The 18,107-nt window shown below is 35.7% G+C and overlaps 2 protein-coding genes across 4 annotated transcripts in view; one reads left to right on the top strand and one right to left on the bottom strand.

Annotated features, from left to right (window-relative positions):
- LOC123564126 (maternal embryonic leucine zipper kinase-like) overlaps nucleotides 1-18,107 on the top strand; it is a 51,070-nt gene that overhangs the window by 22,974 nt on the left and 9,989 nt on the right. For 2 of the 3 annotated variants that reach the window (XM_045357467.2, XM_045357468.2), the window contains 2 exons: nucleotides 229-349; nucleotides 12,269-12,452. In XM_045357467.2, coding sequence (XP_045213402.1) covers nucleotides 229-349; nucleotides 12,269-12,452 — 305 coding nt within the window. The remainder of the gene's footprint in view (nucleotides 1-228; nucleotides 350-12,268; nucleotides 12,453-18,107) is intronic. The other variant, XM_045357470.2, reaches the window with a different exon arrangement.
- On the bottom strand, nucleotides 2,953-8,508 carry LOC123564127 (uncharacterized). The gene is made up of 2 exons (XM_045357472.2): nucleotides 8,357-8,508; nucleotides 2,953-5,608 (listed from the first exon to the last, which is right to left on the bottom strand). The coding sequence occupies exon 2, from the start codon at nucleotides 5,605-5,607 to the stop codon at nucleotides 3,379-3,381; it is 2,229 nt and encodes a 742-aa protein (XP_045213407.2). The 5' UTR covers nucleotide 5,608; nucleotides 8,357-8,508; the 3' UTR covers nucleotides 2,953-3,378.

The raw sequence follows: 18,107 nt of genomic DNA on the forward strand, positions 1-18,107 counted from the left end.
GAACAACTTCAAACTGGTTATTATTTATTTAAAATTTATACACAATGTACAAGTAGATCTGCATTTACTGTGAGTGATATGGATTATATCTCACTAATAAAATACAATATTTCATCAGCATAAAAAAAGACTATACCAGTTGCACCAGTGGTTACTTTAAAATTAACAAAATATAAAATAGTTCGTGAAATTTGATTTATACACATAAAAGTGTTAGTTTTGTTTCAGTATGTACACCGGGAAAAACACACAATGGTTCGATGCTAAACAGTACACTGTCACCATCACGGTCTTACGATTCACAACTAAACAATCTACAGAAGGAAACTCCTCTGAGTGCTTCAAAGAAGTAAGATTTTGCATTACTTATGTGTGTTTGTACACATGTAGGACTGCTGAGATAAAATCATTTTATAGCATGTTATATACTTATATACTGCTTTAAAATAAAGCATTTTGCACTGCTTATTAATATTATGCAGAAGGGAGATACAGGAAAAGTGTAGTTTATTAAATTTATGTAAAAGTTATAAAATTTTGAAAGCCCCTTTACAAAAAATATAATAACCAGGAGCAAAAACTACATTGCCTTGTGTGATCATGTAGTTATATATGAGAAAAAAAAATGGTTTATTCAGTGGCTGAAAGCTTTATTTGCATGGTCCGGGGGAAAAAATGAAAAAAAAAATGTGACTTTAATGCACATACTTTGTGTGATATCCCCGCCTGAGTTATGTATGTCCAGCTGAAAATGAATTGTTTGGTTTTTGTTAGCTCACCTGTCACGTAGTGACAAGGTGAGCTTTTGTGATCGCCCTTCGTCAGTCCGTCGTCTGTTCACAATTTCTTGTAAACACGATAGAGACCACAGTTGCAATCAGTTTTATCAAACTTACACACAACTTGTATTGGCATAATATCACGGTTCCTTTTGAAAACTGGCCAGATCCCATCATGGGTTCCAGAGTTATGGCCCTTCAATGGCAAAAATTTACTATTTTTGGCTTGTGTCAGAACACGATAGAGACCACATTTTGCAATCATCTGAAATCAAACTTGCACACAAGTTGTATTGGCATAACATCTCGGTTCATTTCAAAAACTGGCCAAACCTCATCATGGGTTAGAGTTATGGCCCCTTAAAGGGCCAGAATTTGTTATTTTTGGCTTGTGAACACGATAGAGACCTTATTTTGCAATCAACTTTAATCAGACTTGCATACAACTTGTATTGGCATAATATCTTGGTTCCTTTCGAAAACTGGCCAGGTCTCATAGGTTCCAGAGTTATGGCCCCTTAAAGGTCCAAAATCTGCTATTTTGGCTTTTGCAGCCATTTAGAGACTTCATGTAGGCGTTGATTTGTTACAAACAAAATATCTTCAACAACAATAAAACTTGAATTCCATGATGAATCTGTCAGATCCAGAGTTAGTTTATATCTGATTACCGTTCCTGATGTTAACTAAAATGGATTTATGTCAGTAAGTACTTGTAGGACTCATTTGAAATTTCATTATTGTCATCAGTTGGACTGAGACAATCAGGGTAGATAACTATGGACTGATTTTATGTCAAATTACCCTCCCTTTATTTCAAATTAAAATGGGTATATATCTCTGTAACTGATAAAGATACTGATCTGAAATTTCATGTTTGCCATCAGATGGACTTTGACAATCGGTGAAGATACATATTGAATGAATTTATGACAAATTACTTCCCTTTGTTTTTTGTAAATAAATATACCTTAGCAGTTTCTAATGAGATTGGTTTGAAATGTTATTTATGTCTTCCGTGGTAAGAAAATGTCATGTTAGATAACTCTTGTTTAAACATGTTAAAAGAACTGCAATAATTTGAAACTCTTCAATAGTAATCAACATTGTGAAATGACATTTGTGAATTAGATTTTATTTTGCCTATTTACAAATTATTTTCCATTTATAAAGAAAATTTTGATAAAGCTGTTGTTCGTGTGGAAGGGTCTCAAATAGTCAAGCACACTGTCATTATACAGTGTTTGTTTGTGTATAGCATACATCGGTTCACAGGGCTTTTTCACCCTATCTCACGGGGCCGATATTCGGCCCCATTCCCAATGCCAAATATGCTCTCTTTTCCCAATCTGGAGCAAAGAATTTCCAATCCAATGAAAAATTTCCCAACTGAAATCAGTTTTCTGTTTTTCAAATTAATTTTGTTTGCCAAGTAAATCAAACAAAATTTTGGAAAAACCAACTTGTTTCTATTTTTAGTAACATAACGTCTGCAACCTCGGCAAAAAATAATTACATGATTTTGCTGAAGAAATGTATGATTTGTATGCCAAAACATCTCCACCAGTAAAATTTTAAACTGAAGATTTAAACAAATATTATTAATTAAAAACTCACCTAATTTGTCAGTATATTTTCCCAAATTTGACAATTTACTGCGTTAAAAATTCCCAATATGACCAGGGGCCTTTTTCCCAAAACTCCCTGAAAAAGCCCTGGTTCATACAATTTTTCTTCATGATTGGTCCTCTACATTGCCTGAATAGTACTTGTATGAATAATAGATAATTCATAAGAGTGTTTTATAGCAATGTACAGTATCTTGTAGATATGTAGATATGCGTGTTCCATGGAATACCCTGTTCAGCTCATTTTACAGGGTTCGCACAGGCCTTGAAAAGTCCTTGAATTCGATGGTAGTCCTTGAAAACTCCTTGGAAATGACAAAAATCCTTAAAAAACCTGGGAAAGTACTTGAATTTTGAAAAAAAAAAAATGCTTGAATTTGACCTTTCACTCTTTGAAAACATTCTGTCCGTAACTTTGCTTTGCAAAATGAATAAGGCTTAAAATAAATCGGACAAAATGAAAATAAATTCTTGAAATTGCCGGATCGAGTCACTTATTGATTTCTCCGTATGCTATGGTAGTGGTCTACGGCCGCATTTTATCAATATTTACAAGTAGAGTGCTATTTCTACTGTATCACCGTTTGTATATTTCCGTTTCCTTTTAAATATTCCGGTGAATAATAACTCGCAATTTTTTGCTGTTTGCGAGTGTTTCCAGTGAATTTAAAATGAGTAAGAAAATAAGCATGTTAGCTCAAGTAAGTGGGAGACAAAGGACGAATATAAACAGTGGCTGAAGCGCTATAAAGCAGACTGAACGAAGGGTATATGACGTCGTATGACAAAATTCTTTACATATCAACAGTGGGAGTGCGCTAAAAAATCACAAGAAAAGCGATGAACATCAGCAAAATAGTGAATCACATCAATCTAACAATCCAGTTAGTCATTTTCAAAGGTGTGACAAGTGATGGTTGTTTTATTTTTGCATTACATGATGAACACAATAAAAACTCGTTAAAAGTTGTTCAGATTAGGTCACGGTTTTGAAAAGAAAATAGTCCTTGAAAATTTGTAAATAGTCCTTGAAAAGTCCTTGAAAAGTACTTGAATTTTGTCTCTGATATTCTGTATGAACCATGGTTTATGATTTCATTTAGAAGTATACAAATAAGAAACTTTGCGGCATTGTTTCTTGCTCGGATATTCAAAGACCTCGTATAGTAGCGTAAAGCATCAGTATGCCGGTTTTCCTGTACCATACACTGTCCTAGTAAGTTCAGTGCTGTTTCCCTGTGACCTAGGTTTGATTCTGTTTTAATGGTAGTGTCAAGTTCTGCAAGTGCATATTGTTGATCTGTCAATCTCTGAAGAGCCCTGTAAGTCTTGTATTGTAGGAAGTAGAGGTAAGGGAGACAGTCTACCACAGCGCAGTCCATCCAAGTGTCAGATAATTCATCCCTTTCAAGCTTGTCCTCTTGTGTAGATCTAAACATTTCATACTGCAACTCTTTAGGAACACAGCAAATTTCACACTGCAGAAATCTGACACAAAATGCTGTTTTTTGTTGTATTAGTTCTTCATTTCCATTGTTAAATTTATGCATGAATCCTTGCCATGGGTCATTCAAGGGATGATTGTAACATTCACATTCAGGTTCAACAGTATTCAGATCATACTTTTCTTTAGTAATCCTCAGAAAAAACTCTGCTCTTTCCATATCTCCTGCACTGTATAATGCTGATGCAAGTTTCAGTTTACCAGATGCCACATCTGAGTTCAAACCAGCTGAAAACCAGGCCAGTGCTTCTGAAGATATACTGTGAGCAGTTTTAATGTTGTGAGATGCTATCACAGATCCTAGGGAAGATGAAAGTGGAAGTGCTAAAAGCTTCAGTGCAGATTTTTTTAAACTGCTAAAACCCACTTCTCTGTACATTTTAGTTAGTGTTAACATAATGTTTGATAAAGTCTCACGCACTATCGCATATTCCTTATCATGATTAATTTTTTCACAAAGGAACTTGTGACTGGCACCTACTGTACCAGCAACATCAAGTAGCAGCTGTGCTGAAATTTGGGCATGTATTTGGGCTGGAGTTTTATGATACTGAAAAGCTCCATCTATATTCATTTTCACCATTAGTCTTGTACCAAGGTCATCAATGCGAATCTTCAGCAGTGCACGGCCCTCACTTTGTATGATATTTTGTAGGGTTTCAAGATCCATAATTTTGTCAAGAGGAAAAATTCTTCCAGACATAAGGTTGTTTTCATGTATGATAAAATGCGGACATTTTTCTTGTCTTACACAGTTCTTCAGTACTGTAAGGCAGCACATCAAACATGGGAGTAAGTTAGATTGCACCCAGTTATTTGAATGTGTATTCTGTATACAATGGAATAAAACTGTTTTACACATGAAACTTGAAAGGACACCATTACACCGAGTTTTAAGAATCATCTTCATCAAAATGTAACATCTTAATTGTGTGATGTTTAAATTGAACATTAGACATCTTTCAGCCTGGGAAGTAGATATTCTCCATTCAAGTTTTTCATGCTGGCCATTTTTACTGCTCACTGGTACAACAAAACATCCTGTATTCTCACAGTATCTCTTCACGTCCTCTGTAGGCCATCTTCCTATACCTTGTCTTGATAACCATGGCTGGGCTTCTGCAGGCCATGAGTTACAGTGGAGTGCTGCAACACAATCTTGATCAGAAAAACCAGGTAATCCTTGCATTGATGCAGCAGGACCATTTATAACACTTCCTTCTATAGCAACATTTCTATAAAGTGTGTTCTTCAGCAGCAATTTGTCTCCGATAACTGTATGATATATGTCTGGTTCATGATCAAGTGCAGCAGTACAAATAGGAAGAGGCTTGTCATTCCTCAGACTTTGTAGTAGACAGTAACCAGGTGATGTGGTCTCATCCTGTATCATCAGTAGACTTTTCCTGTCAGGTTGCCACTCCCCCCAGTGCTGTATCACATTCCGCTCATTATGGCACGTAAGTGTATCAGCATCTGAATCGAGTCCTTTTGTTGTAGACCCTTCAGACTGGCTACCAAAATGATAGATGGAAAGGTTCCTGCCCATCAGTCTCTCTGTACAAGTCGACATAGTTTCCTTCAACAAGTACATCCTCCTCCTCTTCAGAATCATTCCCTCATTGACACCAATATCATTGAGCACCTCTGACAGTTTCAGTGATACAGTTCGGTAATAATCAGGTTTATGTGACATTCTGAAAATGTAAGACAGAAAAATTTTGATGCTTTTATCATTGTATTATTTCTTTAAATGTATTTTTTTATTAAAATATTAGAGTAGCTCAGAAATTTTGGCATTATAAAACAGGGCTCCGGAAATTTTGATAACTCAATCGGTCCGAAACGAAAATCCTGACATTGGCGCTACCCCACCCACCGCATTCCCAATATTTCATAGTTTGTAAAAAGTGATAATAGAGTAAAGAAATAAGCATGTCATGCATTAAAACTGAGTAACCGGTCACCGCAAGTTACCATACAATGAAGACAGTTATTCAGTGTTATGTGTGATCATTACTTTGTTTAAATTTCGATGTTTTTCCGAGAAAAAAAAAAATACTAGCAGGGATAAAATTGCCGAGGCATTGACACCGTGTACGTAACTAGTCTAAAAGCCAACGCTCGTGACTTCGGTACCGTATACACGACAGATACTTTGTGATGTTTCCTCATTCTTTGACGGAATAATATAAAATACAATGCGTCAAAGTGAATTACATGACACATATTCTCTGCTAAACAGCCTCAGTATTTTAAGAATACTCTGCCGCGGACCGAATGTGTACGTTATGTTGTGAACGCCGAGATTGAATTTCCCACATGTATAGTACCAAAAGGTCACGTTGGTTGGCCACGGCTATTTCATTTTTCTTACGTTGTACTTCAATACACAACTACATTTTATAAAGTTATAATTTTGCTCTCTTCTGATGTAAACTAAATTTCATTTTGAAACGTTTTTTAAAAGACCGATTTGATAAATAGCGCCACTCCGGTTTTCTTTATCATTCGTGTTTGCCAGTCCATTTTTTCCTTTTTCTCTTTTTGTACAGTCCTGTTGCAAATACGATTTTCTGCACTTGTTTCAACTAGAACCCCAACAGATGAATCATGCAATTTTTCAAATCAAGTAATTATAGAAATTATTTTTATCGGTTTTCCGTGTTGTCACAAATTGACATACGGGCCTTATTTTATCTGTAGTGTAAATGCAGGTATTGCATCATCTTTTTGTAAATTTTTGAGTTATTGAGGTAAATGTCAGATTTCACGCATGAAATACCTCTCATGTTTTTCTGTATTTCATAACTTAAATTTCCATGTAAATTTCATTAAATTCTGTTCAGTAATAAGAAAGTTGATATTTTATAAACTTCAGTAATTTATGTTTTTATCCTCAAAACCACTATAATGGGCCTCAAATTGTCAATTTAAATTCGCGCCAAAGTAGTTAGATTTCCCGGCTATATCGTGAATCCCGTGAAAATGACAATAGTCATAGCTCACGGCTTAGCCGTGAATCCCATGAAATTTAGTATTTGGCGGGACATTATCCTTTAAATAGACTGGACTAGATATGCCTTGCGCACACCACCTTACGACTTTATAGACGAATCTATGTCTGAATTATTTTCTTGCTAGAAATTTATGCTCGATCGAGGTAAGAAATTTATTTGTTAGATTTTTGTATGATTTTTGCATTACGATTTTTATTTGGTAAATTTTTGTTCATTCTACAGAATTCTGTAACATTTACTTTTCGGCATATGATTTTAGCTAGTTTCGGTATGTCAGGATGATTTATTAAATTTTTCAGACTTTTGTAAATTATTTCGAAAGAGGAATCTAAAATGTTTCATTTATATAAGATGTAAAATTTGTACTGAAATTTGTAACATGATATTTATAAAGTACTTTGTTTCAAAAACTTATGTCAAACATTTTGTTAATTATGGAACGCCATTACTGCATTGTATGGTTATGTATAAATCTATATGGCAAGTCTAGTGCCATGTTTGTAATATATTATTGTAATATGAAATTGTGTGACAGTCTATTGCACACACATACAATGTCCGTTTTAGTGTATGGCATTAGATATTATATGGATGCCAACTATCATATAACGTTTGATTTACATTGAATTTTGTTAATTTGTAGTTGTAAATAATGGCTGCAGTTTATCATTTATAATGTTTCCTCATATACTTTTCATATCATTTCATACTTTAACTTTAGTCTTTTAAGTAAGTAATCTTTGTAACACGTGTGATGTCTTTGATTAAATGCAGTGACCATTTGTTTTTTAACCCGTGATCAAACAAAGCCTTTTGAAATAAACCATCCGTCAGATTCTGAATAAAAGAAGTGGATCCCCGTTGAAATGATTTGGATCCAGTCAGAAACATTTGGAAACCAGTCAAAAATGTTTAATACATTGCAGTCGACTGTCTGCAAACAATTAAGGATGTGCTGCGCGAGCGCTGATTGCGTCACATGCTAATTACGGACCGATTATGAAAGTGACAATCAGACAGTTTGACACGTTTATTGATTATCTGAGGGTGCAACCAACAATTTTCCTGCTTGGCAGGTGATCGTGTATTGAGATATCAGACCGAAATTTATACTTTTCTTCATTTTTACAGGACCGATTTTTTCGTTTTTTTTTTTTTGTTTTTTTTTCACTTTACGAATTGGTCTGAAAAGTCAAAAATCGGACCAAAACCGACAAACCTGCAAATTTCCAAATCCCTGTTATAAAATATGTACCTTTTTACTTTCTTGTGCTATATGATATATTATTACTGGTTTTAAAGGACATGATGACTTTTTAACAGAATAAAGTTTTTATTAATATGGTCAAGTGTGGCATATCTGCTGTAAATACATAGATATACTTTACTTTTTTTAAGAAGATGTGCCAGCAATGATCCACTCACCTTAAAATTTATTTCCTGTAAAAAATGTGAGTTTATTAATTGTCTATTTTTCTGTCTTTAAAGACATATGATGTTGATGACTTTAAATTTACTTTCTTTTTTACTTTTTAATGGAAATTCGATTCAAATTTACTTCCTCTTTTGGTTTTAATCAACTAAGAGAGGTAATTCATTCTCTAATAATAAGACAACTGCTGATTATTTCCCTTGACAGTATTAAATTACTAGAGAGGCATAGAGCTTGAGAAATAACTGGAGTTAAGTGTCCTTTTAAATAAGGCATTGGGAACCACTAAATCTAAAACAAATTCTTAACTGAGAAAAAGTTTAAGTACATGTACATAAAAATGATTAGTAACATTTAAGACTTAGCCATACATTTTAAGAAAAAAAAAATCACATAGAAAGAAAAGGTAATATAATTTTGGATTTTGATGAAACTTTACACACATGATCTCTGGGTAGCTCTCTTTCAAATTTCAAATGGCTCCTGTACATTGAATGTATTGGTATTTTTTCCTTTTTCTCTTTTTGTACAGTCCTGTTGCAAATACGATTTTCTGCACTTGTTTCAACTAGAACCCCAACAGATGAATCATGCAATTTTTCAAATCAAGTAATTATAGAAACTATTTTTATCGGTTTTCCGTGTGATGTCTTTGATTAAATGCAGTGACCATTTGTTTTTTACCCGTGATCAAACAAAGCCTTTTGAAATAAACCATCCGTCAGATTCTGAATAAAAGAAGTGGATCCCCGTTGAAATGATTTGGATCCAGTCAGAAACATTTGGAAACCAGTCAAAAATGTTTAATACATTGCAGTCAACTGTCTGCAAACAGTTAAGGATGTGCTGCGCGAGCGCTGATTGCGTCACATGCTAATTACGGACCGATTATGAAAGTGACAATCAGACAGTTTGACACGTTTATTGATTATCTGAGGGTGCGACCAACAATTTTCCTGCTTGGCAGGTGATCGTGTATTGAGATATCAGACCGAAATTTATACTTTTCTTCATTTTTACGGGACCGATTTCTTCATTTTTTTTTTTTTTATTTTTTTTTCACTTTACGAATTGGTCTGAAAAGTCAAAAATCGGACCAAAACCGACAAACCTGCAAATTTCCGAATCCCTGTTATAAAATATGTACCTTTTTACTTTCTTGTGCTATATGATATATTATTACTGGTTTTAAAGGACATGATGACTTTTTAACAGAATAAAGTTTTTATTAATATGGTCAAGTGTGGCATATCTGCTGTAAATACATAGATATACTTTACTTTTTTTAAGAAGATGTGCCAGCAATGATCCACTCACCTTAAAATTTATTTCCTGTAAAAAATGTGAGTTTATTAATTGTCTATTTTTCTGTCTTTAAAGACATATGATGTTGATGACTTTAAATTTATTTTCCTTTTTACTTTTTAATGGAAATTCGATTCAAATTTACTTCCTCTTTTGGTTTTAATCAACTAAGAGAGGTAATTCATTCTCTAATAATAAGACAACTGCTGATTATTTCCCTTGACAGTATTAAATTACTAGAGAGGCATAGAGCTTGAGAAATAACTAGTGTTAAGTGTCCTTTTAAATAAGGCATTGGGAACCACTAAATCTAAAACAAATTCTTAACTGAGAAAAAGTTTAAGTACATGTACATAAAAATGATTAGTAACATTTAAGACTTAGCCATACATTTTAAGAAAAAAAAATTCACATAGAAAGAAAAGGTAATATAATTTTGGATTTTGATAAAACTTTACACACATGATCTCTAGGTAGCTCTCTTTCAAATTTTGCCTTAAGGCAAAATATTGCCATGCCCGTATGACATGTACTTACTATAGGCTATATATATGCATCTTTGAAAATCTTCCTCTGAATACATAATAGCTAGAGCCTTGATGTATGACATGTAATATCAGAGTTTTACTGTACAGTGATTGTTCAAATTATTGCCCTAGGTTCAACAAGAGCACTGCCTATAGGTTGCTTGTTTGCAACTGCTGGACAATATATAAGAAAAAAGTTATAATTCAGATTTTCTAAGTACAAAAAGGGCCAAAATTTATCAGAGTTACATTTTTTGGCCTATATAGTCATTTAATGATGATTAAGAAGTGTGCAAAGTTTCACAGTTTTACCTCATATAGTTTTTGAGAAAAGGTTGGCCTAAACAAAAATTTTAACCAGCACTGACACCGACAATCAAGTGACAAGAATACCAAGTCTTGTAGAATTTTTAAAAACCAGAAAAAAAATGTGTGTGATATGTTTATATATAGGCTAACATAGAAGAAAGCTAACTCTGTACTTGCACCATTAATACATTATACAAACACACTTGAAGTCTTGTACACAGGTGAGCACTTTAGGGTCAATGACCCTCTTGTTTGATGTTCAACCTGTATCCCCCTTTAACTAATGGCTTGAACAGGTGCTCATTTAAGTAGAGAATATGTATATTAAGTAAAAAAGAAGTTACAGTATACATTAAATGAGCTGCACCATGAGAAAACCAACATAGCGGCTTTGCGAACAGCATGGATCCAGACCAGCCTGCGTATCCGTGCAGTCTGGTCAGGATCCATGCTGTTCTTTTTCAAAGCCAATTGCAATAAGAGAAACTGTTAGGGAATAACATTGATCCTGACCAGACTACGCGGATGGGCAGGCTGGATCCATGCAGGGTGGTCCGGATCAATGCTGGTCGCAAAGCCACTATGTTGGTTTTCACCTGGCGTGGCTCAGATGTTGTCTGCTTTAACAGCCTGGTTAATCAGCAATTTAGTATCATTGCTTTAGTTTTCATGACTCCTGCAATAGGTGAAATAGTAATATTGCAACTTCCAAAGTGTGAGGGGGCCTCCGTGGCCGAGTGGTTATGGTCGCTGATTTCAAATCACTTGCCCCTCATTGATGTGGGTTTGAGCCTCACTCGGGGCGCTGAATTCTTCATGTGAGGAAGCCATCCAGCTGGCTTACGGAAGGTCGGTGGTCCTACCCAGGTGTCCGCTCGTGATGAAATAATGCACGGAGGGGCACCTGGGGTCTTCGTCCACCATTAAAAGCTGCAAAGTCGCCATATTACCTATCATGTGTCGGTGCGATGTTAAATCCAACAGAATAAATAAACACTTTGAATCGAGGAAAAATGGGCAAATCAGCAGCATACTTGATTTATAGTGTTGTGTGTAGTAGTGTTTTGTTTGCTAGCCATTGATCATTTAGCTGCTTGTACATTTCATTTCTAGAAATACATTTTGTATGCACAAAATACAAAATTTAGCTAAGTTTTCAAGACAGGTTGGTTTTAATTGGAAAACTGTTTCAACAAAAAAAGAGAAGGAAAACAAGATAGATTGTATTCCTGTCTGTGATTTTGGCATTATCAACACACTTTCTTAGATTGTTTTCATCCTCTTTTGACATTGTTTCAATTATTGTTATTAATATACATGATGTAATCAGATGTAATGTAAATATGGGATAGTTTACTGTTGTTACTAGAATGATAATTTCATTTAATCTTTTGTTAAAGGTCAACTTCACAGTAACACAGATTTAAAGATTAAAGTTAAATTATTTGCCCAATCATTTTGATTTATGTGTATTGGCTTTCATCTTCATTCTGTCCATAAGTTATGATTGCTAATAGTATTAAAAGGATGATTTTATTCTATATTTCAATGATGTATAGCAAATCAGTTTTGGTATGTAAATTTTTACTTCCATAATCTCATCGCCTATTGCTTAAACAAAATTGTCATTATCACATCACAGCTTACTAGCATAGCACAGATATAGCCAGAAAAAACTGTAGATTAGAAAAAGATACTTCATTCAAAAGTGACTCAGTGGTCAAGGCTAAGATGTCTTTTTGTTTCTTCGTGTGTAACTTATAGCCAAGTGCGTACTCACTCTAACAGGGCAACCTCAGTTGATGACGAGTTATACAAAGCTCACATGGACACAACCCCGAGTAAGACGAGGAAAGGGTCGGTGTTTGGTAGTCTGGAGAAAGTTTTTAACATGCTTACACCAAAGAAACAGAGAGGATCTTCTTCAGATGGTCCAAGGAAGGTCAAGGTCAGTGTTAGGGTGTTGGATGTGGGTTAAGTAAGTCTGGCAGCATGGTGTTTACAAATTTAAAGGACAGGATTTGAAGCCTTAATTAAGGGAACAGACTGCCTTACACATTTTCTTGGAGCTCCAATAAAGATTTAAGAAAAAATAAGATGTCGTATGTCTTTTAAGTCTTTAAAGATTTTTATGCCCCCGAAGGGAGGCATATAGTTTTTGAACAGTCTGTGGGTCTGTCAGTTTGTCCGCAATTTTCGTGTCCGGTCCATATCTTTGTCATCGATGGATGGATTTTCAAATAACTTGGCATGAATGTGTACCACAGTAAGACGGCATGTCGCGCGCAAGACCCAGGTCCGTAGCTCAAAGGTCAAGGTCACACTGAGACATTAAAGGATAGTGCATTGATGGGCGTGTCCTGTCCATATCTTTGTCATCGATGGATGGATTTTCAAATAACTTGGCATGAATGTGTACCACAGTAAGACGACGTGTCGCGCGCAAGACCCAGGTCCGTAGCTCAAAGGTCAAGGTCACACTTAGACATTAAAGGATAGTGCATTGATGGGCGTGTCCGGTCCATATCTTTGTCATCGATGGATGGATTTTCAAATAACTTGGCATGAATGTGTACAACAGTAAGACGACGTGTCGCGCACAAGACCCAGGTCTGTAGCTCAAAGGTCAACTTCACAGGAATGATCCTTGGGTGGCCCCCTTTCAAAATGTTCAAAGAATTGAATTCCATGCAGAACTCTGGTTGCCATGGCAACCGAAAGGAAAATCTTTAAAAATCTTCTTGTCCAAAACTGCAAGGCATAGAGCCTTGATATTTGGCATGTGACATCATCTTATGGTCCTCTATCAAGATTGTTCAAATTGTGCCCCTGGGGTGAAAAGAGGCCCCGCCCTGGGGGTCACAGGTTTTACATAGACTAATATAGGAAAAAGCTTTAAAAATCTTCTTGTCTAAAACCACAAGACCTAGGCCTTGATTTTTAGCTCACTGGAGTCAAAGGCTCAGGGTGAGCTATTAGGATCACTCACCGTCCGTCGTCCGTTGTCAGTAAACTTTTACTTCAAATGACATCTCCTCATAAACCGCTAGGCAAATTTCATCCAAACTTCACAGGAATGTTCCTTTGGTGAAGCTCTTCAAAAATTGTTCAAAGAATTGAATTCCATGCAGAACTCTGGTTGCCATGGCAACCGAAAGGAAACACTTCAAAAATCTTCTTCTCAAAAACCAGAAGCCCTAGAGCTTAGATATTTGGTGTGAAGCATTGCCTAGTGGACCTCTACCAATTTTGTTCAAATCATGACCCAGGGGTCACTTGATTTTACAAATGAAAATCTTCAAAAAATTGCTAAAAATAAACCAGAAGGCCTAGAGCTTAGATAGTTCACATGTAGCATTGCCTAATGGACCTCTACAAAATTTATTATACCCCCACCAAACATGTTTGAGGGGGGTATATAGGAGTCAGTTTTGTCACGTCGCGTCCCGTCCCGTCCCGTCCCGAAATCTATTATCTCAGTTATTACCAAATAGATTTGATTGAAACTTAAAATACATGTTCCACCTTATCACCCACATCATGTGACACAAGGTGCATAACTCTGACACCAAGTTTTCATGAATTATGTCCCCTTTAACTTAGAATTTAAGGTTAATTTTGTTGTATTTTCACTATATCTCAGTTATTCCTAAATGGATTTGATTGAAACTTAAAATAGATGTTCCACCTCATCACCCACATCATGTGACACAAGGTGCATAACTCTGACACCAATTTTTTATGAATTATGCCCCTTTTTACTTAGAATTTAAGGTTGATTTTGATGTATTTTCACTGTATCTCAGTTACCACTGAATGGATTTGATTCAAACTTAAAATAGATGTTCCACCTCATCACCCACATCATGTGACACAAGGTGCATAACTCTGACACCAAGTTTTCATGAATTATGTCCCCTTTTACTTAGAATTTAAGGTTAATTTTGTTGTATTTTCACTATATCTCAGTTATTACTAAATGGATTTGATTCAAACTTAAAATAGTTGTTCCACCTCATCACCTAGATCATGTGACATAAGGTGCTTAACTCCGACATAAATTTCTTATGAATTATGTCCCCTTTTACTTTAAATTTAAGGTTGATTTTGGTGTATTTTCACTATATCTCAGTTATTACAAAATGGATTTGATTCAGACTTAAAATAGTTGTTCCACCTCATCACCCACATCATGTGACACAAGGCGCATAACTCTGACACCAATTTTTCATGAATTATGTCCCCTTTTTACTTAGAATTTAAGGTTAATTTTGATGTATTTTCACTATATCTCAGTTACTACTGAATGGATTTGATTCGGACTTAAAATAGATGTTCCACCTCATCACCCACATCATGTGACACAAGGTGCATAACTCTGACACCAATTTTCCTTGAATTGTGTCCCCTTTTACCTAGAATTTAAGGTTAATTTTGATGTATTTTCACTATATCTCATTCTGATTGGCTTAGAGCCAAAGGGAAGTAACCTTTTTTTAACTTTTGTACTGAGTTTCTTCCCCTTAAATTCCAGGAATTAGTCTATTTTTAGAAATCCTATTTTTAGATTTTCAATATTTTAGGTATTTTTCTAACTTTTTTATTATAAGTCCTATGTAAAAAGTAAATACATTTTTCTGTGGTAACATGGATCGGTAAGACACTTTTTTAGCTCACCTGTCACAAAGTGACAAGGTGAGCTTTTGTGATCGCGCGGTGTCCGTCGTCCGTCGTCCGTCCGTGCGTCCGTGCGTCCGTGCGTCCGTAAACTTTTGCTTGTGACCACTCTAGAGGTCACATTTTTCATGGGATCTTTATGAAAGTTGGTCAGAATGTTCATCTTGATGATATCTAGGTCAAGTTCGAAACTGGGTCACGTGCCATCAAAAACTAGGTCAGTAGGTCTAAAAATAGAAAAACCTTGTGACCTCTCTAGAGGCCATATATTTCACAAGATCTTCATGAAAATTGGTCAGAATGTTCACCTTGATGATATCTAGGTCAAGTTCGACACTGGGTCACGTGGGGTCAAAAACTAGGTCAGTAGGTCTAAAAATAGAAAAACCTTGTGACCTCTCTAGAGGCCATATTTTTCATGAGATCTTCATGAATATTGGTCAGAATGTTTATCTTGATGATATCTAGGTCAAGTTCGAAACTGGGTCACGTAGGGTCAAAAACTAGGTCATAAGGTCTAAAAATAGAAAAACCTTGTGACCTCTCTAGAGGCCATATTTCTCAATGCATCTTCATGAAAATTGGTCAGAATGTTCATCTTGATGATATCTAGGTCAAGTTCGAAACTGGGTCACGTGGGATTAAAAACTAGGTCAGTAGATCTAAAAATAGAAAAACCTTGTGACCTCTCTAGAGGCCATATTTTTCATGAGATCTTCATGAATATTGGTCAGAATGTTCACCTTGATGATATCTAGGTCAAGTTCGAAACTGGGTCATGTGGGGTCAAAAACTAGGTCAGTAGATCTAAAAATAAAAAAACCTTGTGACCTCTCTAGTGGCCATATTTCTCAATGGATCTTCATGAAAATTGGTCAGAATGTTCACCTTGATGATATCTAGGTCAAGTTCGAAACTGGTCACGTGGGGTTAAAAACTAGGTCAGTAGATCTAAAAATAGAAAAACCTTGTGACCTCTCTAGAGGCCATATTTTTCATGAGATCTTCATGAATATTGGTCAGAATGTTCATCTTGATGATATCTAAGTCAGATTCGAAACTGGGTCACGTGGGGTCAAAAACTAGGTCAGTAGGTCTAAAAATAGAAAAACCTTGTGACCTCTCTAGAGGCCATATTTTTCATGAGATCTTCATGAATATTGGTCAGAATGTTTATCTTGATGATATCTAAGTCAAGTTTGAAACTGGGTCACGTAGGGTCAAAAACTAGGTCATTAGGTCTAAAAATAGAAAAACCTTGTGACCTCTCTAGAGGCCATATTTCTCAATGCATCTTCATGAAAATTGGTCAGAATGTTCATCTTGATGATATCTAGGTCAGGTTCGAAACTGGGTCACGTGGGTTCAAAAACTAGGTCAGTAGATCTAAAAATAGAAAAACCTTGTGACCTCTCTAGAGGCCATATTTTTCATGAGATCTTCATGAATATTGGTCAGAATGTTCATCTTGATGATATCTAGGTCAAGTTCGAAACTGGGTCATGTGGGGTCAAAAACTAGGTCAGTAGATCTAAAAATAGAAAAACCTTGTGACCTCTCTAGTGGCCATATTTCTCAATGGATCTTCATGAAAATTGGTCAGAATGTTCACCTTGATGATATCTAGGTCAAGTTCGAAACTGGGTCACGTGGGGTTAAAAACTAGGTCAGTAGATCTAAAAATAGAAAAACCTTGTGACCTCTCTAGAGGCCATATTTTTCATGAGATCTTCATGAATATTGGTCAGAATGTTCATCTTGATGATATCTAAGTCAGATTCGAAACTGGGTCACGTGGGGTCAAAAACTAGGTCAGGAGGTCTAAAAATAGAAAAAACCTTGTGACCTCTCTAGAGGCCATATTTCTCAATGGATCTTCATGAAAATTGGTGAGAATGTTCAGCTTGATGATATCTAGGTCAGGTTCCTAACTGGGTCATGTGCAGTCAAAAACTAGGTCAGTAGGTCGAAAAATAGAAAAACCTTGTGACCTCTCTAGAGGCCATATTTTTCACGAGATCTTCATGAAAATTGGTGAGAATGTTCACCTTGATGATATCTAGGTTAAGTTTAAAAGTGGGTCACGTGCCTTCAAAAACTAGGTCATTAGGTCAAATAATAGAAAAACCTTGTGACCTCTCTAGAGGCCATATTTTTCAATGGATCTTCATGAAAATTGGTCAGAATTTTTTATCTTGATGATATCTAGGTCACATGTGCTCAAAAACTAGGTCACTATGTCAAATAATAGAAATAACGATGTCATACTCAGTTGAACACTGGGTCATGTGGAGATAGGTGAGCGATTCAGGACCATCATGGTCCTCTTGTTTATATTCACCTTTAGTGTATCTCTAATATTAGAGATTTTTTATATTTACTAGTATTACTATACTAGTATTACTTATATGTGGAAGCCCAGGATGAAGTACTCCAAAGACTAAGTATTTTTAAGATTTCGTATGGTTGCCATTCTTCTGTGACAAGACCGTATGGTGGGGGTATGAGTCACTCCTGTGACAGTTCTAGTTAAAATCATGACCCCCGTGTCAAAATTGACCCCGCCCCAGGGGTCACTTGATTTTACATAGGAAAATCTTAAAAAAATCTTCTTCTCAAAAAGCAGAAGCCCTAGAGCTTAGATATTTGACTTGTAGCATTGCCTAGTGGACCTCTACTAAAGTTGTTCAAATCATGACCCCGGGTTCAAAATTGACCCCGCCCTAGGGGTCACTTGATTTTACATATGAAAATCTTCAAAAATGTTCTTAAAATAAACCAGAAGGCCTAGAGCTTAGATATTTGACATGTAGCATTGCCTAGTGGACCTCTACAACATTTGTTCAAATCTTGACCCCCAGGGTCAAAATTGACCCCGCCCCAGGGGTCACTTGATTTTACATAGGAAAATCTTCAAAAAAATTCT

Source organism: Mercenaria mercenaria, chromosome 2, assembly GCF_021730395.1.
Source record: "Mercenaria mercenaria strain notata chromosome 2, MADL_Memer_1, whole genome shotgun sequence".
Taxonomy (NCBI): Eukaryota; Metazoa; Mollusca; class Bivalvia; order Venerida; family Veneridae; genus Mercenaria; species Mercenaria mercenaria.